The 25,347-nt window shown below is 48.5% G+C and overlaps 1 protein-coding gene across 4 annotated transcripts in view; it reads left to right on the plus strand.

Annotated features, from left to right (window-relative positions):
- The window catches only part of LOC126518491 (uncharacterized), a 120,519-nt gene that overhangs the window by 76,969 nt on the left and 18,203 nt on the right, over positions 1–25,347 (plus strand). For 2 of the 4 annotated variants that reach the window (XM_055065018.1, XM_055065019.1), the window contains exon 4: positions 9,016–9,042. The exons of 1 other annotated variant lie outside the window; for it this stretch is intronic. In XM_055065018.1, the coding sequence (XP_054920993.1) occupies positions 9,016–9,042 (27 nt within the window). Of the gene's footprint in view, positions 1–9,015; positions 9,043–9,866; positions 9,930–25,347 lie in introns of those variants that run through there. One more of the 4 variants, XM_055065022.1, reaches the window with a different exon arrangement.

A 25,347-nucleotide genomic window follows, 5' to 3' on the forward strand; every position in this document is an offset into this window, starting at 1 on the left:
TTCTGCAACAGATTTTACTGCTAACGGCAACGGCGGGGCGTGTGAAGGCCTGTTTGAATACAACTCACATGTTGTCTGATAACTTATGAGTGCTTCGCATGGATGTTATTTTATGGACATGGTTCATATTGCATAGGCGACTCCGAGATATGTACGCTGATAATCCAGTGGCCACTGATCCGACTCTGCATAGAGACTTTGGAGAGGGCTATTACGAAAGGCACCAAGTGCGAGGCGGATACCTAAGTGATAAACAGAATCGAGTACCTTAAGTGTTGTAATTAAAGCCGAATGGTAAACAATACATCCATAGTCTATGCGTGACAACAGAAGATTTTTAAAGAGAGATAGGAGGCAATACCTATCTGTTCCACACGACTGGCGAGATAAAACCTTTAAAAGGTTCGTAGTTTTAAGACATTTCAGCTTCAACTGTTTTATATGCTGCATGAAGGTTAGCTTACTATCGAAGGTTACACCCAGAAATTTTTCTTCTTTTCTATTTACCAAGCTTCTCCCATGCATCGTAATGCAAGGGTCAGGACATACCCCTCTTCGTCTAGAAAACAGCACACAGGAAGTCTTTTGTCCACTTAATCTAAACCCGTTTTCGTCGGCCCGTTTCGTGAGCTGATTAACACTCAACTGTATTTGGCGTTCACATATGGACAGGTTGCAAGATTTAAAGCTGATTTGGATGTCCACATAGAATAAGACACCATTGATGGTGTAACAGAGCAGAGAGAGTTCATTTTGATTATAAAAAGTGTGCAACTTAGCACACCTCCCTGTGGTACACGGTTTTCTTGAATAAAAGTGCGCGATAGTACATTGCCAATTCTTACGCGGAACTTTCTTTCAGATAAGTAATTTTGCAAAATATTCAGCATACTACCACAAATTCCATAGGACGACAGGTCTTGCAGAATACCGTGTCGCCAGGCAGTATCATATGCCTTCTCAAAATCAAAGAATACAGATAGACAGTATTGGCTATGTACAAATGCATCACGTATGTATAATTCAAGGAGAACTAGATTATCGGTTGTAGACCTCGCTCTTCGGAAGCCAGATTGGCGAGGGTCCAATATACCATTATATTCCAAAAAGAACACTAGGCGACGGTTAATGATTTCTTCAAATACCTTAAGTAAGCAGCTAGGGAGTGCAATTGGTCTGTAACTGTTAACTAAAGAAGGGTCTTTGACGTGTTTGAGTATTGGTAGGACTATTGCTTCTTTCGAAGATGAAGGTATATGACCAGTTGCAAAAATATTATTGTAAAGACCTAAGAGGCACTTTAGGGTCTCATAAGGCAGATTCTTGATTATTTCATACGTTATTGTGTCAGAGCCTGGAGCCGAGCTACCACAAGGGCCTAGGGCAAGATTGAGTTCATGGACCGTTAATGGTCCATTGTACCCTTCTGATGACTTTTTTGGATGCATAGGAATATTTTCAGCTATTCTTTTATGGTTTAAGCAATTTTCGGATTCATTTTCCGAAATTGATACTCTCTCAAAGTGCTCGCCAAGAGTGTTTGCTTGATCTTCTATTCAATCACCAGAGCCAGTGACGAGAGGAAAAGAATTTAGACGTTGTCCTTTTAGTTTAGGTACCCTGTTATATACTTTGCTACCATCCGTGTATGAGTTTATTGAGCATATATAGCGTGTCCAGCTTCCTCTTTTGGATATTCGGCGGATACGGCGTTCATTTGCGTTGCACCGCTTAAATTCTATTAGGTTTTCTGTTGTTGAGTAGCGTGAAAATCTACTCCATGCTTTGTTCTGGCGTTTCTTTGCAGTTTCTCAGTCTTTGTTCCACCAAGGCTTTGGAGTGACTTTATCTGTGCAGGACTGAGGTATGCAGTTTTTAGCAGAACAGAGGATATGTTCAGTGATGTAGCTGGCCAGTTCCTCTACACCTAGGTGGTCCACATCTTCCAAGTACAGTTTACATATGTTTCTGAACTTTGACCAGTCTGCACTATGAATTTTCCACTTTTTGGGGTAAGCTGGTCCATCGTGCCACTTTGTTGTTTCTAGGAGTGTTGTGAAATGATCGCTCCCATATGGATTACTGATAACTCTCCATTCCAGGTATGGAAGAAGTGATGCTGACCCTATGGCTTAGTCTATACACGAATACGTGTTGTGGGTAGGACTGTAAAAAGCTGGCTCTGTCTTCTTAAATAGACAGGCTCCAGATGAAAGAAGGAACTTTTCAATTGCCCGTCCTCCCGCATCACATCTTGAGTCACCCCAGAATGTGCTGTGAGCACTGAAGTTTTCGATTACTATGTAGGGTTCTGGAAGCTGGTCAATCAGCATTTCGAATTCTGCTGTGTGAAACCGTTCATCAGGCGATATATATATGGAGCAAATAGTTATAAGTTGGTTGAACAATATAGCCCGAACAGCCACTGCTTCAAATGAAGTCTGGAGTGACACATGTTGGCATGCTACTGACTTTTGGGCTATGATTGCCACCCCACCTGAAGAAGAATTACCATTATTTCTATCTTTACGGAAAATGATGTACTGTCTTAAGAAGTTCTGGTGTGTATGCTTTAAATGTGTTTCTTGAACACAGTACAGTCGTGGCTGATCTTTGACATCCTCTAGCAGATCTTTGACATCACCAAGATTATTAAATAGGCCCTTGGCATTCCACTGAATTATTTGAGTAGCCATATCGGGGAAGGTTATTGTCTGTGTTCAAGAGCATGTGTTGAAGATAGATATGTATACAAGGACGGTAACCGTTTAGGTTACCGGTCCCTTTCTCTGAGCAGTTACAGGATTTTCTCTGTCCTAGCGCGCTCCTGAGAGTGCTGATCTTTCCGCGTCGGTTACGTCGGGGATTTTTGATCGACATCCATGACCTTGTCAGAGGCGCTGGAGGATCGTGAACTAGGCGCTGAAACTCACGTCCCAGGCCGTGGAGTTCGGATTAGCTTTGGGACCTGCGGAACCGGAGTCGGCAGTTCCACCTTCGATGTTGATGGAGCAGCATTTGCTGCAGCCACCATGGGGGCAGGCGGAGTGATTACCAGACCGCTATCAGTGACCGCGGTAGACTCCCGAGGGATTTATGACGCTGTCCCCCGTCGCGCCACCTCGGAAAAGCTTGTGTGATTTAAATATGACAGACGTTTCCTAGCTTCGTGAAATGTTATATTTTCTTTGACCTTTAATGCAATGATTTCTTTCTCTTTCTTCCATTTAGGCCACGTTCTAGAGTAGGCTGGATGGCTTCCATCAAAATTCATGCAATGTGGAGATGAGTCGCAAGTGTCTGATGGATGAACGTTCGAGCTGCATTTTGCGCAAGTCTGCCTTCCTCGGCATGTCTGGGATCCATGTCAATACCTCTGGCACTTAAAGCATCGCCGAGGATTTGGGATGTACGGCCTAACACGTACTTTGATATAGCCTGCATCCATGTACTAGGCAGCAGACTGGTACCAAAGGTTAGTACTATGTGCTTTGTTGGAAGTTGTTAATTGTTCCTGCAGATTACGATTCTTTCTACCTTGATCACATTTTGGTCCTGGAAACCTTCAAGCAGCTCTTCGTTACTAAGGTCTAAGAAATCGTTTTAAGAGGCTACTCCACGGCTCGTGTTCATGGTTCAATGTGCCGACACAGTGACTGCTGCATCGCCAATGCATTTCAAGTCATTAATTTTATCGTGTTGTGTTTTATCCTTCAATTCAAGGAGCAGGTCTCCATTCGACATCTTTGTAGCTTTGTAGCCAGGTCCTATAATGTTTGCGAGGCATTTCACCACCAAGTAGGGGAGAATTTACGCACGCTCTTGTTGCTTTCACTGTGGATTACTTGGTGCTTAGGGAAGTGTTCTTGATTGTTCTTCAAAAATAATTGAAACGTTGTATCGGTGCGCCCTCTTTTTAGAGGACTATCAAGGGAAAGTGGTTTACTAGAAGCCATATAGGGGTCTTGAGTTCGGCAGCAGCGCCAACCGCCCACCACCGAGCCCAACATGGGGACGGAGCAAGTCTTACGAGTAACACAAGCCCTCGCCAGTCGTACGGTGCTACTATAACCCAATCTGGAATACCCAAGGTTGGCCACCCACACAAGGTTAACGCTCGCTGCCAGGAAAATCGGAAGTAAATAGAAGAGAGGCGAAGACAGGAAAGATCGAAAGGAAGAGAGAAAGACGCAGAATGGAGAGGGGGACAGGAAAAGGCAACTACTGATTTCCCCTGGGTGGGTCAGTCCGGGGGTGCCGTCTATATGAAGCAGAGGCCAAAGGGGTGTGTTGCCTCCGCCGGGGGGCCTTAAATGTCCAAACACCCAGCATCAGCTCAACCCCAAGGATCTCCTTTCCCCAGACACGGCTAAGCCGCGCACGGCTACACGCGGGACGGTCCAACCCTCGTGTGCTCGGGTACGTTGTGTCGCAACACACCAAACGCCTACTGACGCAGACGCCCCTGCGGGGAGCGCCCCATATTCCCGGAGAAAATCCTAGCCCAGTATAACCAGCCGAGAACACTTGGGCAGCACAAGGAAAGACGCTACGAAGGTTGAGGTACGAATCGCAAGTGTAGCGGTGCATCGCCCAATGGGTGACACGAGGTGTTCTCCAACCTTAATAAGGTGTGGGCCGTCCCACGCTGTCAGCACTTTGCGTAGCCGAGGGACCAGTGATGCACTTATAACCGAGTAATCAGCTCCTGTATCGACAAGTTCCGTGACCGGATAAACATCGACGGGGACAGTCATAGCACCGGATGTTCTTTTGGCAGTTTCGAATGAAGGCATCAGCGGAGGATAGTTGATGGTTCGCACGGCAGCGGCCTTACGCAGGCAGGTCTCCGTTTTCAGTTCACCCGGCGCAGGCTTCGGCCGTTGACTCCAGTGGAATTAAAGGTGGGTCGAGCGCAGTTTGGTGACGCCTGCCAATGAGGTGACGGCGGCCGTGACTGTCTTCGTTGCGGGGCAGGAGGAAGACAGTTGCTTTCTAAGTATTCCTCGATTTCTTGCAAGCGTTCGCCATAGCGCGGGCAACGGGCATCCGGTTGGTATCCACACAGACCAATCCGTCGCTACTGCCAGTCGCGATACAAGTGTCCAGCCTCCCCACAGTGGTAGCGCAGCGGACTTCTGTCGGGAGCGCGCCACACCGTAGACTTGCGCGGACCAGGATGAAAGGCTGCTTGCGGTGTCGTGCGGTGGAATGGACTTGAGAAGTGTCGAGGAATCCCAGCAGGCGGCTGCGAGAAACGGGCCGTCGACGGCGCAGAAACCCGAAGAGCATCCGCGTACGAGAACGTGGGGGTTTCAGTACGTGTTGGTGGCAAGGAATGAGCCACCTGTCTGTTTTTTGCCATATCCGAGGTACTGGCGCCGGTAGGTTCTGGTTCAGGACCACAAGGCATAGGGCGTATGCATACCCAGCCCTTCGGCCTCCACCAGCTAACCCGCCTTCGCGGGTTAGCTGCGTAGGCAGAGCTGCTGCGGACGCCAACTAAGGCTGTCTAATATCGAACACATGTACACAACGGCTTAGAAAGGTACACAGCTAGCATGACATATACGAACCCACGACCGAGGCATTGCATCCGGCAGCGGTCATTCGTCCATGGTTTTTCAAACTTGCTGTCTCCCAGTGTTTGCAGCATGGAATAACATACCTGACAAACTGAGAGCCTGTTTACTTGACTACCTATCATTTTGATTAATAGTGCTCCGCGTCAATTGCTAACAGACCATGGCCGTACGTTCTTAGCCAAAGTCATTGACGACATCATGCGTGCCTGCTCAATACAGCATAAATTTACCACCTCCTACCACCCTCAAACGAACGGCCTTAGTGAGCGTTCGAACCGCATCCTTGCAGACATGCTATCCAAATACGTTTCAGACGACCGCTGTGACTGCGACCACGCTCTGACATACATTACATTTGCGTACATCTCTTGCCGTCTTGAAACTGCTGGCTTTTCGCCTTTTTACCTCTTGTATGGCCGTGAACCGACGCTACCACTGGACACTGTGCTTCCGTCCACCAGAGCTTCAACTAGCGCTTATGCCCGTGATGCTATCGCCCATGCTGACCATGCTCGCCAACTTGCGCGCGCTCGTCTACAAGTCTCTCAAGGCAAACAAAAGCAACGCTACGACCTCCGTCACCGTGATGTCCATTTTGTGCCCGGCCCCCTCGTGTTGCTTTGGTCACCATTGCGTAAAGTTCGCCTGTGTGAAAAACTGCTTTCCTGCTACGCAGGCCCATATCGCGTGCTCCGCCAAGTGACCGATGTCGCCTGTGAAATCGTTCTAGCCACGCTCACTACGTCCTCCGCTGTGACAACCAGTGACATTGTTCATGTCGCCCGGCTCAAACCCTACAACTCTCCACGCGCCTTGGATATTTAACAGCACCGTGACGGCGCTTTTGCCGCCGGGGGTAGTATTACGATATCATCGAGCGATGCTCAAGGGACGAGCCCCCGCGAGAACGACGACGAAGTGGGTCTGTGCCCTTGGCGCGAGCGAGTGTCGGTTTGACGGTCTGGCTCCAGTGTAAATAGCCTGTATATAGCCTCTTTCATCTGTGTCTTTCCAAGCGTAACAATATTGCTCCAATTCCTCAAATGTGTATGATAGCTTGGCATTCTCAGCGCGAAGAACCTGGTTTAGTTTTAGAACCTACTGTATTTCTGCTTTGAGTTCAGTGACCTCTTGAAACTTATCTTTCATGCTCCTCAAGTGTGCCCTGAGATCCCGCTCAAACCTTCAATGGCCTTAGGCTCTTTCGACATTGCCCAACAAAAGTGTACGTCAATGCACTAACACCACCAGTAACAAGAATCAAACAAGTACATGAAAGCTGATAGGTTCGGCAGAAGTGCACAGATTCTATGACTCATTGGGTAAATAAGGATATTCCGCTCACCTGCAAAAGCAGAGGCAAAATTTAGATGTGGCTCCGTAGTGCACTGTTGCCGAACTGAGACAGGTGCTCGCTCCGTTCACGGTTTTATGCTGTGGTTTGGCGCTCGTCCGACCCTTGCGCAGTCGCAGAAGAGTAGCTCCGGCCACGTGATTCCGATCACTGTTGTGGTGTAGACACATGCAGGACTGCAGACGTCAGAAGGGGCAATAGCACGTTGGTCGAGTCCGGTTGCGGGCTGCAAAAGCAGAGGCAATATTTAAGTATAAACCCCATGCAAACGATCTTGCGCGCGACAGCGACAAGCGACGCGATGGAGATGGCTTTCGCGTTCGCTCGTCGCCTACAAGTCGTACCCCATGCGAGCGACGACTTCCAGCGATGTCTCCCCAGTGTTGCCGGTATGAGGGCAGCAATATAGGCACCGAAACTAGCGTGACGTGTGCTTTATTAACTTAAGTTGGTGCGTTTTACTGTAAAAAGCAGCATAAAATATTTCTGAAGGTCTTCCAGTAGGTTCTTATCCTTGCACGTATAAAAATTCGATCGTTTGCTCGCTTCGTGCGACAATCGGAAATACTTGAGGGATGTACATCCAGTTCCGGCTTCGCACTATTGGTTCTTCGCTTATAGCAGTTCTGGGCGACGAGCGACGAATTCTAGATTTGCAGAACCGAGCGATCTATTCAAGTGATGGCCCGACCCGTCGCCCGAAGCCGTCGCTCGTCACTGTCACGCACAAAATCGCGCTCATGGGGTTTAGTCTTTAGATGTAGTTCCGTAGTGTACTGCTGCCGAACTGAGACAGGTGCTCACTCCGTTGACGGTTTTATGCTGTGGTTTGGCGCGCGTCCGACCCTTGCGCAATCACAGAAGAGTAGCTCAGGCCACGTGATTCCGATCACTGTTGGGGTGTAGACACACGCAGCATTGCAGACGTGAGAAGGGGCGATAGCACGTTGGTCGTGTCCGGTTGCGGGCTGCAAAACCAGAGGCAATATTCAGATGTGGCTCCGTAGTGCACTGCTGCCGAGCTCTGCCGAACATAATAGTATCTTTCGGTACGTAAGTTATACATTATCACCACATGGACGTGTTTGACGCCGTTTAAGGTTACATACAATCAGCTAGACGTGTAAGTTGTTGAACATTTTTTCTTTTGTTTTTTGTTTTTGTATGTTCATTAGTATGTTCATTTTGTACGTTCAATCGAATATGTAATCCTTCAAAACAACAAGTAAAAGTTTCAGCACACAATTCTTGGCCGTTTCCCCAGTGTGTGTATGAACCACAATATGAGGTCATCGTCGTCGTCGTCACCATCATCATCATCATCATCACCATCAATATTCGCTCATATGATATGGCGCATTTGGATGATGCCACTGATTCGTGGAAGACGAGCACTGACCAATGCATGCTGTAGTACGTGACGTAGTTGAACAGTGTCACGTTTTATATACCGCGTACGTAGATGTGGTCGATGACGTTGCCTCCTCTCGATGCGAACCATTGTCAACCGTGATCAACCGTACTCCGGCGGCGGCTGCGTATGGCGCAGCAGCGTGGGCCGTCTTGAAAGCGATATGCCATGGCAGACAGTGTGCGCCGAGTGCTGATGGATTCGTGTACGCTGTGTTCTCGCCGCTTAATTGGCATTGAAGCGAGAAGCAGTACGAAGGTGATTCTGCCCGCTGCTGCGGGTCCTATCTTGAAAGCGATCTTGTCTTACGTGACAGACAGATGGACTAGTTTCCTTCTTTTGCAGGCATATTAATGCTTACGAATTTAAAGAAGCAAAGTGTGAACGTGTACACGTCGCTATTAAATCTGCAATCAGCGTGGTCCAAACACGCTAGAGAGCTTCAAAAGAGACGCTGAGGCTTCAGACCTCTGCCATCTTTGTAACGAGCACAACTATAACGAAAGTTAAAGATGTGTAAGTAAACATAAACTAACTCCAATTTCTTTTTTTTTTCAATATGGGCATTTCTTGCAGTAAAGCATAGGTTCTAAGCGGATCTCCAAAAGAAGCAAAGTGTTCAGACTATTCTCTGTGCGTTATGCTGTCTTTCTTGTTTCTTTCAGTATGAAGACTTCATGGAGAATTTCACGGTAATACATCCTCTACTTTCAAATACTTTATTCCATGTGCGCTTATTAGGCTTGCGTGTCTTGTGTACACAACTTGCAATTATCATAATTTTGATGGCTATTGCGAAGAAGGGGTATTCACATTTGAAAGTGAGTGGCGGCAAGTGCTCGAGGTGGCGCGCCAAGTAAACAGTGATGCAGAGCACAAAGCACTGCACGCGAACAGACCAGTTCATAGCCATTAACAAAAAGGGACAACAACCACCTAAAACCTGTTTCACATGATGCGATTTTCACCGAGCCGAAAGTGCGATTTCGGTCCCATGCGATGGAAATCGCAATCACTACTACTAACGAACGAACACAACTATTGCAGCAGTATCCTATGGCGAGGGGGTGCGCTACGAACTACTTGTGCTGATAACATGTAATACAACGCCACTCAAAAAACCCTGCACTTCAGTGTTAAAATGCGTTTTTCACCAAGGAACATAATGGGATGAAGGCAGACATGATGTTAGAGGGAAATGATTCTGTTGGTGATTCATCACCAGTTACCAAGGAACTGTGGGTGCCATACATGTTTCGTATTCTGAATCGACAGAATAGGACATAATTCGTCATGATTTCGCTGTAGAGGTCCAGGAACCCAACTGTGGTTTGGTTACGAGCAGATTATTGTTTGTTTAAGCGCCGCTCTAGCGCTTTCAGTGACTTCTTAGTTTATTTCGGAGAAAAGGCTTGAGATCTGAGGCAGAGACGGCAGCCTAGGATTGATAGCTTGCGATGCAATTGATGTGGCGATTTCATGAGTGAACATATTACCCTCTATGCCCTTACGCCAGGGTACCCAGCAGATGACATGCTTCTAAGACATATACATTGTGCAAAGAATGGAATAAAACTCGGTAAGTACAGGGTTTCTGTGTTCGTACAGTGATATTAAGGCTTTAACGACGCTTAGCGAGTATGTAAATACAATAGTTTTTTTGCAGTTTTAATTTGCTTATATGTTTGACAGCCGACAATAGTGCATAGGCCTCCATGTAAAGCTAATTGTTTCCGGATTGAAGGCACCAGGTTCAGAGAAGGATCCTACTGCTGCATAAAGCTCGCCAGCATGTCACTTAGAAGCGTCAGTGCAAAACTATGCACTGTCAGGAATGGGGGCTCAATCCCATCACTCGTAATCCCTTGTGAAGATTGGAGTCCGGCATGAATTCGAAGGTAGCTGGCCCATGCCGTCGTCCAACTTATCCACGCTGAGGACGTTGATGAAGGGAAGGACTGCTTCTCATCGAGAACGAGGACTACGGGTTTATTTACAGTATTTACATGTAGTTCATCAGTCTAGCATGACTGCGAGAGAAAGTACGTCAGTCTAACACGACTGCCTCACACACACACACACACACGACTGCCTCACACACACACACACACACACACACACACACACACACACACACACACACACACACACACACACACACACACACACACACACACACACACACACACACGCACACACACGCACACACACGCACACACACACACACACACACACACACACACACACACACACACACACACACACACACACACACACACACACACACACACACACACACACACACACACACACACACACACACACACACACACACACACACACACACACACACACACACACACACACACACACACACACACACACACACACACACACACACACACACACACACACACACACACACAGGTTCACGGTCCGAAACCGACATCACACGAATTCGGTAGAACTCGGAGCGGGCCCGCGCAGTGTACCCGGGTAGCCTTCGTCTTGCGTCTTGGTCGGCGCGTCGGAAGGGGTGACCGACGACGTTCCCGCGGCAACTCCCCCACTCATAGCAGATCAGGTCTGCGTTGGGGAGTTCGGTAACAATAGTTGACCCGTCCAACTCTTGATAGAGTGTCTCAGTCTAACATGACTGCCTCACACACACACACACACACACACACACACACACACACACACACACACACACACACACACACACACACACACACACACACACACACACACACACACACACACACACACACACACACACACACACACACACACACACACACACACACACACACACACACACACACACACACACACACACACACACACACACACACACACACACACACACAGGTTCACGGTCCGAAACCGACATCACACGAATTCGGTAGAACTCGGAGCGGGCCCGCGCAGTGTACCCGGGTAGCCTTCGTCTTGCGTCTTGGTCGGCGCGTCGGAAGGGGTGACCGACGACGTTCCCGCGGCAACTCCCCCACTCATAGCAGATCAGGTCTGCGTTGGGGAGTTCGGTAACAATAGTTGACCCGTCCAACTCATTCCGTCACAACGGCGACGAGGCTAGAGCGTAACGGTGGCGGTTTCAGCACAAAGCCTGCTTCGCCAAACGCATCCTAGCTGAAGCGACGGAGAGTGGAGGACGCGCGTATTGTTCCCGACACAAAGTCGACTTAGTCACGCTGTGGCTAGAGGTTGGCGGCGGCGCTCCAGGAAAAGGTCATGCCCGCAGTCGCAACTGGTTGGCAAAACTTGCACTGCAGCTGCCCGTTCTTAAGAACACGCGTACTTCGACTGAAGTTTTAGGAAATGCATTGGAATATGTGCCTATGTGACATATTTTGTTACCTCGAGAAATGATTGCCGCCGCTGCCACGGCGGTAATGGCTTCGCTGGGACCGTCAGGTTATGCTCGAGAATTTGAACTCCCATTTCCTCTGAAAGCTTTATTAGCGCAGAGAGAATGATTCTCTAGCTCTTTGTCGGCTATTAAAGAGCGCTGCTGATCTCACGTCATTTATAGTTACATAAAAGGGATGGTCGCGGTTTGCGTGCCACTGGAGCACGACCTCTGAAGGTGAGCGACCACTCGTTAGATTCAACGTAGTGACTCTTTACTGGACTTATTCTGAAGGCACCGAGCGCCAAGCGAATACCTAGGTGGTGAACAGGGTCAAGCATCTTCAAGGCGATTCGACTGGCAGATTGATACACTATGGCCCCATAGTCTAAGTATGTACGTATGAGACTTTGGTAGACGTTCATGAGACGCTTCCTGTCGCTGCCCCGTGTTGCATGCGATAGAATTTTAAAACGGTTCATTGCGTTTAGACAGTTAGCTTTTAGGTGCTTTAAGTATGGAATGAAGGTTAGTTTCGAGCCTAATGTGACGCCTAAAAATTTGCGTTCTGTGGCAACTGGTATGTGCTGTCTATGTAGTTCTACATTGGGCTGTGCAAATGAGCCTCTTTTTCGTGTGAAAGGGACACAGGAGCATTTAAGAGGATTGAGTTTAAAGTCGTTCTCTTCTGCCCATATACACACTTTGTTCAAGCAAAGCTGAACAAGTCGCTCACAAATTATAAGGCTATATGACCTGAAACCTGACTGTACATTATCTGCGTATACCGAATAAAGCATACTATACGGTATAGATAAGCGCAAGGAATTCATTTTAACGATAGAAAACAGTACAGCCTAATAGGCCATTTTGCGGCACCCCAGTTTCTTGTGTAAATGGCCTACATAGAGCATTGCCAATTATAACACGAAATGTACGTTGTGGTAAGTAACATTCAATTACATTAAGCACATTGCCTCGAAAACCCATTTCCGAGCGCAAAATCCGATATCTCCAAGTTGTGTCATATGCCTTTACCATGCCTAAGAAAACACAAAGAAAGAACTGCTTATAAATTAAGGGGTCGCGAATGTCTTCCTAAATGCGCACGAGATGGTCAGCAGTCAACCGACCCTCTCTGGAGCCGGTCAAGCATTCTCTTCGATTCAAGCAATTGTAAAAAGACGGCGATTTGTCGTTTTCTTGAAGAGTTTGCAGAAGCAGCTCACGAGTGCTATTGGACGGTAACTTGCAACGTGAGATGGGTCTTTGCCCTGTTTCAAGACCGGTATTAAGATAGCTTCATTCCATGACGATGGAAAGTATGCAGCAGCCGAAACAGAGTTGAAAAGTGCCAGAAGTGTAAGCTGTGTGCCATTGTATAGGTTTTTAAGCATGTAATACATGATCCGGTGGAGAGCTCATACATACGCTCAAGGCAGCTCTAAGCTCGGCAATATTAAAATGACAGCTGTGCGGTAGGTTTGGTCTGGATGTACCGTATATTTTCTTAAGTGCTGCTCCGTGCTTGTATTTAAGGAATGAGTTTATGGAGCTTGATACATACACGAAGTGTATGCCAAGGGCGTCGGCCTGGTTTTCCGAGGTATCTCCTTGGTCATCGATGAAAGGTAATGAATTGATGCGCTGCCATTTTAGCCTTCTCAGCACATTTCATACTTTACCTTCCGGGGTACAGGAACTGACGCCTGAGAAAAACCTCTCCCAGCTTGCTCTCCTTGCCTGCTGTCTCGTGCGCCGTCCTTCTGAATTGATATGTTTGAATGCAATGACATTTTCTGCCGTTGCATATTGCTGCCGTCTGCCCCATGCCTTATTTGGTCTCTTTCGTGTATCTCTGCTGTCTACATTCTACAAAGAAACGCGTTTCTTACATGATTGGCCGTTTGTTTGCTGAATGAACTTTTTGGGTGCACCAACAATAGAAGCGGTAAAATATGCTACAGGGTTATCTATGCTAAAATCGACTATATAATTTTGTGATAAGTAAGTAGGTTCCTTAAAATGCTTCCAATCAGCCGAGTGAAGTTACCAGCGAAGAACATACGGATGAATGTCGTGTTCTGCTAGTAAGTTCAGAGTCACCGGGAATTGGTCGCTTCCAAACGAATTTTCTATAACATTCCATTCTGAGTAATGAACAATTATGGAAGATCAAAGCGATAAATCTGTCGAGGAATATGAATTCTGCGCAATATTACCATAGGTAGGTTCTTTCGTATTAAATAGGCACACATCAGACCTCACAAGAAAGGATTCGATCGATCGACACCTCTAATCAGTCTGGGAGTCTCCCCAAAGATTGTTATGAGTATTAAAGTCCCCGACGATAAGAGACAGGTCATGGAAGTCAGTTAATAAGGCCGTAACTTTTTGCTCAGGCGATAGCTCGGAGATATGTAGATGGAGCAGACGGCAACTAATTTATTAAAAAGAATTGCTTCCACTGCAAGTGCCTCGAAGGACGTCCGAAAGGGCAAGTGTTGGCAAGCAACAGACTAGTCGGCAACTATGGCTACACCGCCGGATTCGGTGTTAGCCTCGTCCCAGACTTTGCGAAAAATAGCGTATGACCGGAAAAAATTTGTCTACGTAGCTTTTAAATGCGTTTCCTGAACAAACAGTACCATTGGATTACGTTTGTGTTAAAGTTCTGTTATGTCATCAAGATTGTGGAGAAGATCTCTCGCATTCCATTATATAATTTGTGTGTCCATTTTGACTGAGTTTGATACTGTTTGCTCTGGAAAGGAAAAATTTGTTGACAGGACCTTGTCCGGGCGCCGTGATGGACGGTTTGCTGTTGCAGCGGTCGCGAGAATCGCCGCACTCCCAGGGCACTTGCTGCTACGTCTGGCCCGGGGCTGTGTCCATCGACTCCTTGCAGTCGCAGGATTTCCGCTTACTGGAGTGGGGTGTTTTCATGATAGGCTTGGCTCGGAAAGGAGGGCCTCAGAGGCCACCAACCCAGAGGTCGATAGACACTCCCTCACAGATGGCGCGGCAGAGCCATCAGAGCCATTTCAGAGTACCGCAAAGGTCGGGATTTGACTGGCAACACTGAGCGGCCACCGCCATATACCTTCCAAGCCGACTGCGTCGCGGGAAGGCCGCCGTGTTGGAAGAGCTTTATATTCGGTGACACATCGGATTGAGTGTTTCCTGAAGTACTACTTTGTGCCCGGAGATAATGGTTGCTAAGAACGAAAATAAAATGTTATTTTGTGCGAAGTAATGCAGCAGGTGGTTGTTTTGCACGCCTATCGTGTTTACTGCTGGAACTGTGCTACGATTGTGGGCAGCAGCTTAGCGCTGCTATCGCCAGCTTATGCACGCGTTTGTTTCCCGCTTCCGCGGAACGGGCTACGAAGGAAACATTTCGTCACTTCGAGCCGGAATGAGGCAAGCTTGTGCTTTTTGGCATGAACATCGTGGACCGCCCCATCGGCTTCTATTGAATGTTTCCAAGTAGGACGAATCTAACACCTGACACTGTCACAGGCACGTACGTTCATTGTGCAATTTCACAAGCTAAATCGGATACATTTAATTTAGTTTGTAAACGGATACCGCGCGTTCTCGATTCTGCCGGGCGACTTCGTCCGCCGTATACGCACGACACACTGCGACTGCCGTGTGCGCACCGGTGTTTTCGCCGTGATTGCGTGAGACGATCTGTGCACAGCAGGCGTAAAAATCAACTTTGATGACCATTTTGCGCACTAAATCTTGTGGAAGGCCAATATGAGACATTTGCGTGATTACAGCTACGTATGTGTACTTCTGTACACTAATAATGAGCGAGAGTTTGCTACATTGCGATTTATGAACGCGGCTTTCTAGTGCGTGCATGAGCGGCTACTCTTCTCAACTTATTTATGACTGTTTTCTTAGACCGCCAAGATTTGCTGCCTGTGTAAAAAAAAAAAAAAAGCAGGAACGCCAGCTGGTGACGCAGTACTTTTTTTTCCTAAGTTACATAGGCGATGTATAAAATTCCTGTGCTTTTAGAGCGGTTTATGTAACATGCATAGTGACAGAGTCAAACTAAAGCTACTGGGTGTTCTGTTGTTTTGTATTTCTTGTTATGCATTAAGCACAACATTATTTGGGTATGCACCGTAGCATTTCAACATAAAACATAATATGTATGCTGACTTCAGTTCATTGCATGTGCTCGGCTTACAAGCTCAAAATTTAAAGCATGTGTTGTTAATATCGCCTGGCCATTGGTTTCAAGCTCGAAATGCGATGTGTAAATGAGCAAAGGATAAGTGGAAAAAAGGAAGTATCATGGGCCTCGCATTGACCACGTTTTTATTGACTGCGATCGTCACGATCTGCGAAAAACAAGCGCCATAAGGGTCGAGTGACTCGAGGCGAGAGCGCGCTCACGTGCGCGGAGAAATCATGCGAGTACCTGGTGCACGTGAGGACGCGGGATTCTCGCGCGACAAGTGTGCCTTCGCGTGCCACGAGCACGGAATAACCACGTGTGTTGAGCAACAAACGCGTACACGAGTACCCGCGTCAAGCGTGCAAGACGCGAACGATCCCTGCAATGAACTCCTATTTTCGTAGCATCGCTGACACCGCGTGCACTTCGCTTAAATATCTTCTAAAACAGTGCCGAAAAGCACAAGTAAGGTGTATACTTATACCTCGCACACGCGCGAGTTTCTTGTAGGCTTGAAGTTCTCCCGGCCGATTCTGTGTAACCACGCAGAACGATGCTCTCGGTCATTTTGCCCGGTCGGAATCTAGGGAAAAGTCTTTCCAGACTCAGTTCCGTTGCTGCATCCGAAGCCGCAGCAGTCAGGCATGATTTCCTTGCAGTCAAACGCGAGCGCGACAATCGGAACATAAAAAAAACGTAGGGAACCTGCGCTGCCTGCGCTATAACTCAGTCGGCCCGCCCGGCGCTTGGAAGGTATATGGCACCCCAAAGTCACGTGGTACGGTGGGGCCGATGAACGCGTTGGCGGCGCGGGGAAAACAAATGCGGTACTCTGAAATTTTTTCCAGTGATTCTAGGCTGCTGTCACCTGAGGGGTTGGTGGCGCTGTCACGGCTACACCCTTTGTGGTCCGGGCTGATGCCGCAGTCTGCTGCGGTGTTGCCCTCTTACGCGCCGCCACAGTATACCGTGCGGTAAGAAGGAACGAAATGTGCTTTCGCGCTTCCTGAAAGGAAATGTTCCCTTTTACTTATAGGGTAGTTATCTCGTTTCCTTTCTGCCACGTAGGGCGAGCTCTAGAAAAAAGCTGCATTTCCACCGTCACATTTGGGACAGTGGAGTGCGCCATTACACTCATTTGAGAGGTGATTGTACACGCCGCACTGTGAACAGGTTTGTCGGCCCCGGCAGCTTTGTGAACCGTGAATATGCCTCTAGTACTTGAAACATTTCCGAGGTTTCGAGATGTATGGTCGGACTCGGACTTCATCCTATTTGTAATATTTCTGGCCCCACACTTGATGCAAAGCTGACGATCAGATATTTAGTTGGAATATATTTGTGTTCCCATTTGATTATAATTCTCCTTACTATGGTGACGATCTGTTCCTTCCAGCCCTCTAGGAGCTCGTCCTTGCTCAGATTCAACAGATAATCGACGGAAATCACTCCTTTGCTTGTGTTAATGGATTGATGTGGTCTCACTCTGACGTTCACGTTATTGAATGAGACCAGATTTAGGAACTTATCATACCGTTGTTTATCACGGACGTCAAGTAGGAGGTCGCCGCTAGCCATCTTGATGACTTTGTAGCTTGGGCCATTTGATTCGATGAGACATTTGGCATGCGTAAAAGATGAAATCAGTCTGCCTTTTCATCGTTTTCACTGTGAATTGCGTGAAACCGTTGTAATGTTTCTTTTCGTTGGCTAAAAACTCCAACTTTTCTTTGGTGCGCCCTCTTATGTTAGGCAGACGGCGGAAGGACGATGAATCCATATATACTTATTTTCGTGGCCATGCAAGTCGCCACCACAGAGCCAACAAGGGGACACTAGAACACCTGAAAGAAACGCAGGCGCCAGCCGTGAATAGCCAGTAAAACCTAATAGAGCCTAGGCTGGATAAACTACACCAAGTTAACCGTTGCTGCCTGGAAAACTGGAAGTAAAAGGAAGTGAGTAGAAGACAGGAAATATTGAAAATAAGAGAGAATGACGAAGATGAGGGAGGAAAGCAAAATGCAACTAGCGATTTCCCCCAGATGGGTCAGTCGGCAGGTGCAGTCTACGTGAAGCCGAGGCCACAGGAGTGTACTGCCCCCACCGAGGGGCCTTAAAGGCCCAAACGCGCTGCACTGGCCAACCCCCAAGATCCCGCTTTTCTCGTACACGGCTAAGCCGCTTGCGGCTAGATGCCGGCGCGTCCAAGCCTCGTGTGCGCGTGCTGTCAGGATTGGGGGCTCAACCCCATCGCTCGTAACCCGTTGTCATGATCGGAGTCCGGCATGAATTCGAAGGTAGCTGGCCCATTCCGTCGTCCAACTTATCCACGCTGAGGACGTTGATGAAGGGAAGGACTGCTTCTCATCGAGAACGAGGAATACGGGTTTCTTTACAGTGTTTACATGCAGTTCATAAGTCTAGCATGACTGCGAGAGAAAGTACGTCAAGTCTGCTTGAGAGAGTGTCTCAGTCCAACATGACTGCTTAAGAAAAGTGTGTCGAGCATCCGCACAACAGCGGCTTATAAGCACTCGGTCCCCGCTTGATTCCAAGGGGACGGAAACGTTCGCCCAGTCATTGTAAACACGCCCCCTCTCCCCGGTACGGCTTACACACACACGCACACACACACACACACACACACACACACAAGTGCGCGGTCCGGAGCCGACGTCAGAGGGGCTTCGTAGAACTCGGAGCTGAACCGGGTAGCGCGACCGGGTAGCCATTGTCCTGCGTCTTGGTCGGCGCGTGGGAAGGGGCCTTCGTCGGCGTTCCCGCGGCAACTCCCCCACACATAGCAGAACAGGGCGGCGTTGGTGGGTTCGGTAAGAATAGTTGACCCGCCGAACGCATTCAGTCACAATGGCGACTTAATGACGCCGTGGCTATAGGTTTGCGGCGGCGCTCTAGGAAGCGTTGACGCCCTTTGTCGCAACTGGCCGGCAACACTTGCACCTCAGCTGGGCCGTTCTTAACAGCGCCTCCATGGCCCGGAATGTCTCGACTGTCCAGCGCTGATAACCGCTGGGCAGGAAGAGAACGGCTGGTGGTCAGGGGGTGATGCCTTGGCTCGCAGTAACCACTTGTGTAATGATGTCACCGCCCCAAAGAGAGAGAGAGAAAGCAAGGACAGGAAAGGCAGGGAAGTCAACCAGAAGAGTATCCGGTTTGCTACGCTACACTGGGGGTGGGGGAAAGGCGAATAGAAAAAGGAGAAAGGGAGAGAGTGAGCACTGAGTACGTGTGGGCGGGACACTATGCACAGGGACACTATAAACGGTCTCTTAAACCGGTGTACCTCAAGTATTGCAGTAATGCACGATTCGCTTTTCGTGCCAGTGACGGGTGGGGCCACGGTCCGAGTATCTTTGACTCGGTGAAATGTCGTAAGTCTAGTCGGTGCAAAGTTTCCCGCAGAGGGAGGCGTTGTACATCGTAGCGGGGGCAGGTACACAATAGGTGCTCGATGGTCTCCTCGCACCCACAGGAATCGCACATCGGGCTCTCGGCCATTCCTAAACGAAAGGAATATGAGTTTGTGAACGCTACTCCCAGCCACAAGCGGTACAGCAAGGTTGCTTCACCGCGGGAAAGGCTAGATGGCACTTGTAGCCGTAGCGTGCGGTCCAGTTTATATAATCGGCAGTTGAAGGCACCTGAACTCCAGAGATCTTGCGACTTTTTGCGTGCATGTAGGCGAAGTTCCCTGGCAGCGTCCGACCTCGCCAAAGGTATTGAACGCGTCTGGGTATCTTCGTGGGCAGACCGGGCAGCCTTGTCTGCTAGGTTGTTGCCGACAATGCCACAGTGAGCAGGAATCCATTGAAATGTAATGGTGTGCCCTCTTTCCAGAGCATGGTGGTGCACTTCCCTGATGTCAGATATCATCTGCTCGTATATTCTGTGACGTAATCCAGACTTGATGCTGTGAAGGGCTGCCTTAGAGTCACAAAATACGACCCATTTCTCTGTTGGCTCTTCGGTTACGTACATCATAGCGCCATGGAAAGCTGCAAGTTCTGCCGATGTCGATGTAGTCGTGTGCGACAATTTGAATTTAACTGTAACCTTCTTGGCTGGAACGACGAATGCGGCAGTTGAGCTGGCACGTGAGGTCGAACCATCGGTATATATATGTATGCGGTCATGATACGTCTGGTGTAGTAATAGGAGCGTAAGTTGCTTCAGAGCCGGCGATGGATGATTGGACTTTTTGTAATTCCAGGAATATCAAAATTCACTTGAGGCTGTCGTAGGCACCACAGGGGAGATGAAGGCTTTGTCGCCGGTGTAAAAGATGACGGTATGCACTCTTGATGAGCGCTAATCACTCGTGAAAAGGTCGCTTGAGGTCTTTCGGCTGGTAGGGAGGTCAAATGATGGTCGGCCCAAAATGACCGCCCCAAAATATCTAACAAGGACAGGCAACTGCAAAATGAACCCCACAACACGGCTCTGCGCCGAGATGACGTACCTTAGCTCTCACTTTAGACCCACTAGGCTTAAAAAAAATACATAAGTGCAGAACCAAAAAATGCTGCATTTCGCTATGCGAATTTTTGAAGCAATTTCGGGCGGACAAATTCAGCAATCATAGAGGGAATCCTGCTAAATGAGAGGGGATCTTCTTCGCTTAACAAAATTAACAATATTAACCCTAAAATTTAGGCGGGACCCTCAAACGCAGAATTCAATTTAGCCTGCTCAAACCATCCGCATTGCTATGCAACTTTCCCTTCTTATATCTAACGGAGAAGTTGTACTCTTGGAGAGTGAGGCTCCATCGAAGCAAGTGGCCATTTTTGTGTGACAATTGATTGAGCCACGTCAGAGGACAGTGGTCGGTCTCGAAGATGAACTTCGCTCCGTGCAAGTAACATGAGAACTTCTGGGTGGCCCAAACTAAACAAGCGCATTCCTTCTCTAAAAAAAAATTAAATTATGGGGTTTTACGTGCCAAAACCACTTTCTGATTATGAGGCACGCCGTAGTGGAGGACTCCGGGAATTTCGACCACCTGGGGTTCTTTAACGTGCACCTAAATCTAAGTACACGGGTGTTTTCGCATTTCGCCCCCATCGAAATGCGGCCGCCGTGGCCGGGATTCGATCCCGCGACCTCGTGCTCAGCAGCCTAACACCATAGCCACTGAGCAACCACGGCGGGTATTCCTTCTCTGAAGCGCTGTAGGCTTCCTCTCTTACATTTAGTTTCCGGCTGGCATAGAGGATAGGATGCTCCTCGTTATCGTCGCCGACCTGACTAAGTACCACGCCCATACCTCTGTCTCTTGCGTCGCATTGAACTATGAATTCCTTTGTGTAATCTGGCGCGCGAAGCACAGGACGAGAAACCAACAGCGTTTTCAAACTTTGGAAAGCGTTCTCTTTGTCCGTATCCCAATGTACGCTACTTGGTGCTCCCTTTCGGAGGGCGTCTGTTAATGGACTTGCCGTTTGCGAGTAATTCGGAATGTACCGTTGATAGTACCCCACAAGTCCCAAAAATGAACGAAGGTGTATTTTCGTGCCCGGCTGGGAAAATTCTCCAATCGTAACTATTTTCAGCTCGGCCGGCCGTCTCATGCCCTGGCCGACAATATGGCCCAGATAAGTGATCAGCGAACAACCAAACCTACACTTTTCCGCTTTCATCGTTAAGCCGGCTTCCCTTAACCGTGAGAACACCTGTTTGAGGTGCGATACGTGTTGTTCCCAGCTGTCCGAAAAAATTGCTACATCATCATGATAGGGCAAGGCGAACTCCTGCAAGTCTTTTAGGACAATATCCATTAACTTAGAGAAGCTAAACGGCGCGTTCTTCAGCCCGAAGCTGAGTGCGGGAGGGCGAAAAGTGCCTACAGGTGAGATGAATGCGGCATAACGGCTGGCACTTTCTGAAAGGGGAACTTGCTAGTACCCCTGCACGAGATCTATAGTTGAAATGTATTTAGCAGCGCTAACTCTTTCAATTCGTTCCTCAATGTTGGCTATCGGGTACAGCTGATCCCTAGTGATGGCATTTAACTTCCTGTAGTCAACACACAAACAAGGGTCCTTGTTAGGGGTTTCTACCAGTATTAGCGGTGACGTGTAGTCGCTCTCAGCGGGCTCAATAACTCCCAACTCTAGCATGCGCTGTATCTCTGCCTCCATAATTTCTCTCTGTTTTGGAGACACCCTGTAAGGCTTTGATCTTAATGGTTCGGTTGATGTCAGCTCTATTTCATGCGTTATTAGTTCGGTTCTACCCGGCCGATCGCTGAATCTGTCGAGATATTCCCCTAACACCTCTTTTAGCTCATCTAGCTGCTCGGGTCTTAGAGCGTGCGAGCTTACCGAATGTTTTACTACTTCTTCTAGGCCGACTTCAGAGTTGGAGGTCGCCCTATACTCCTTAAACTTGGTACTAGTGCCCTCCTGCTCTTTGATGGTATAGTTAACGACTCCGCTCCGCTCTATATACGGCTCCATCAAATTGCAGTGATATATCCTCACCTCCTTCCTGCGACCGGGCATTTCCAAAGCATAGTTAGTATCTGAAAGTTCGTGCAACACTTGAACGGGCCCGTCCCAGTGAATTTCAAGCTTGTTCTTTCTGGAAGGTTTGAGGATCATTACCTGGTCTGCGGCATTAAACGTACGAAGCCTCGCATTCTTGTCGTAATAGAATTTGGCGTTCTTTTGAGCTACTCACATGTTCTTTACGACTAGTTCTTGGGTTGCGCTTAGCCGTTCCAGCAAATTTAGCACGTATAAGCACTCGGTCCCCGCTTGATTCCAAGGGGACGGAAACGTTCGTCCAGCCATTGTAAACACGCCACCTCATCCCGGGACGGCTTACACACACACACGCACACACACACAGGTGCACGGTCCGGAGCCGACGTCAGAGGGGCTTCGTAGAACTCGGAGCAAAACCGGGTAGCGCACCCGGGTAGCCATTGTCCTGCGTCTTCGTCGGCGCGTGGGAAGGGGCCTTCGTCGACGTTCCCGCGGGAACTCCCCCACTCATAGCAGAACAGGGCGGCGTTGGTGGGTTCGGTAACAATAGTTGGCCCGCCGAACGCATTCAGTCACAATGGCGACTTAGTGACGCCGTGGCTATAGGGGCTTGCGGCGGCGCTCCAGGAAGCGTTGACGCCCGTTGTCGCAACTGGCTGGCAACACTTGCACCTCAGCTCGGCCGTTCTTGACAGGGCACGTGATGTCGCAACACACCAAACGCCTGCTAACGCAGACGCCCCTGCGGGGACATGGCCACATAGTATCCGAGGTTTCAATGTCGCGCTATACACGGCATCACTTAGTTGCAGTCTGTTCGTGTAGGCTTTCACGCGTATTCCCGATAAATATGGCGCCTCATTTCAAGGTGCTGTTTCTTCCGCTGCGGAACGCGATTACTTATCGTGCTCACGAAGCGAATGCGGAAACTATATATCGTAATTTTCTACAGTAGCGTACTTAACATTTTGACTAGGAATAGAAAGCATCGTTAATTTTTCTAGGAAGCGTTTATGCACGATAAGCGTAATTTGAACAGTTTCTTCCTCTTTTTTCTGCAGCGTCATTTTTTTCCTGCACAGAAACCAATGAACCTTCAATATGTTTCGGACTTTGTATCGTTACTGCACCTGTAATAACCCTCACTTTAAAAGGTGAGGGTTAATACATTGAGGGTCATACAGTGAGGGTTAACATATTGCATTTAGTTTAAGGCATTGTACTTCTTTTGTTTATACTGTTAGTAACATCACTAAGTATTTTAAGAAACTAGTTCACGGTAAATATTGTCACGTTGTTGTACCGGTGAAGAGCGATGCAGTGTCAAAACTATGAGTTACAAATTTACCTATTTATTGGGTGAACTCGTGCCCAGCAAAACAAATAACACTCAAACGCAATGATACCCACTATGGTTGCTTAGTGGCTATGGTGTCGCGTCGCTAAGGACCAGGTTGCCGGATAAAATCGCGGCCACAGCGGCTCCATTTCTATGGGGACGAAAGTCGAACACACCCGTGCACTTAGATTTAGGTGTACGCTAAAAAACCCAGGTGTCTTAAATTTCCGCAGTCCCCCACTACAGCGTGACACATAATCAGATCGTGCTTTTCGCGCGTAAAGCCCCATACTTCAATTTAATCTTAAGCGCCACGATAGCGGTGAGCAAAGTCGGCGAGCAAAGTCTGATTTGCGGGATAAGCACGTCGGCTTTCATGCACGACTCGTCGAAACTTCGATGGTAATCGCTGGTGCCCGCGTGCCTTGCAGAAACTGCTACACACTTCGTAAGGCGATGTGGGCAAGTTGGCTTAAGTCCGTGGTGCAAATTTCTGCAGCGCGAAGCACTGACAGGCGTAAAGAAAGGTAAAAAAAAACGCCCAAGTAAAGGCGCTCGTGTTTGTCCTCTTGCATTCTTTGTTCCTTTCACCTTTTTTACATTTTTTCCGGACTCCAGTACTTCGTGCTGCGGAAATTTACACAACGCGCGTCGCACGTGCAATCTGATTACCGAAAGTTCGGTGAGGACAGACACATCCCATACAATCAACGATTAGATTCCACTAAGTTCCAACGATGCAATAGTACCTTGGGCTGAGAGATAAGATGTTTGCGGGTGCAATGCAGTCCCAGAGAAAAGGATAAGTACACGGGTCCATGCCCCCCTCTTAAACAGCATCGTCCCGATGCCCCCGCAGGGGCGACTGCGTCAGCAGGCGTTTGGTGTGTTGCGACACCACGTACCCGAGCACATGGGGGTTGGAACCTCCCGCGTCTAACCGTGAGCGGCTTAGCCATGTCCGGAGAAAGGGGGATCCTGGAGGTTGAGCCAATGCCGGGTGTTGGGACCTTTAAGGCCCCCCGGCGGAGGCAACACACCTCTTTGGCCTCTGCTTCACGTAGACGGCACCCCCTGACTGACCCACCCGGGGGACATCGGTAGTTGCCTTTTCCTGTCTCTCTCTCCCTACCAACCTTCGTCTTTCCCTTACTTTCCACCTTTCCTGTCTTCTTCTGGCTTCCTTTTTCTTCCAATTTTTCCAGGCAGCAAGGGTTAGCCTTGTGTGAATAGCCAACCTCGGTTATTTCATATTTGGTTATAGTGGTAATGTACAGCTGGCATTTGCAGGCCGTGTTTCGCAGGTCCTGCAGCACCCCCTTGTAGGACTGCACGGTGGGTGGCTGGCATTACTGCTGAAATCTCACATATCTTTATGGATAGCTCCTTTCCTCCACTCTCTGATCGCCCTCAGAAAAGAGGGCGCACCGATGAAGTCTTTCAGTTTTTAGGACGCCAAGTCCACAACTTCCCGCGTTTCCATGTAGTTCACTCGGAAAAACCCGGCATACCAGTGCGCACCCTTTCACCCTTCCTTGTATCAAAGACTTTGACTGATGTTTTTGGAGCCGGCTA

Source organism: Dermacentor andersoni, chromosome 1 (assembly GCF_023375885.2).
Source record: "Dermacentor andersoni chromosome 1, qqDerAnde1_hic_scaffold, whole genome shotgun sequence".
Taxonomy (NCBI): Eukaryota; Metazoa; Arthropoda; class Arachnida; order Ixodida; family Ixodidae; genus Dermacentor; species Dermacentor andersoni.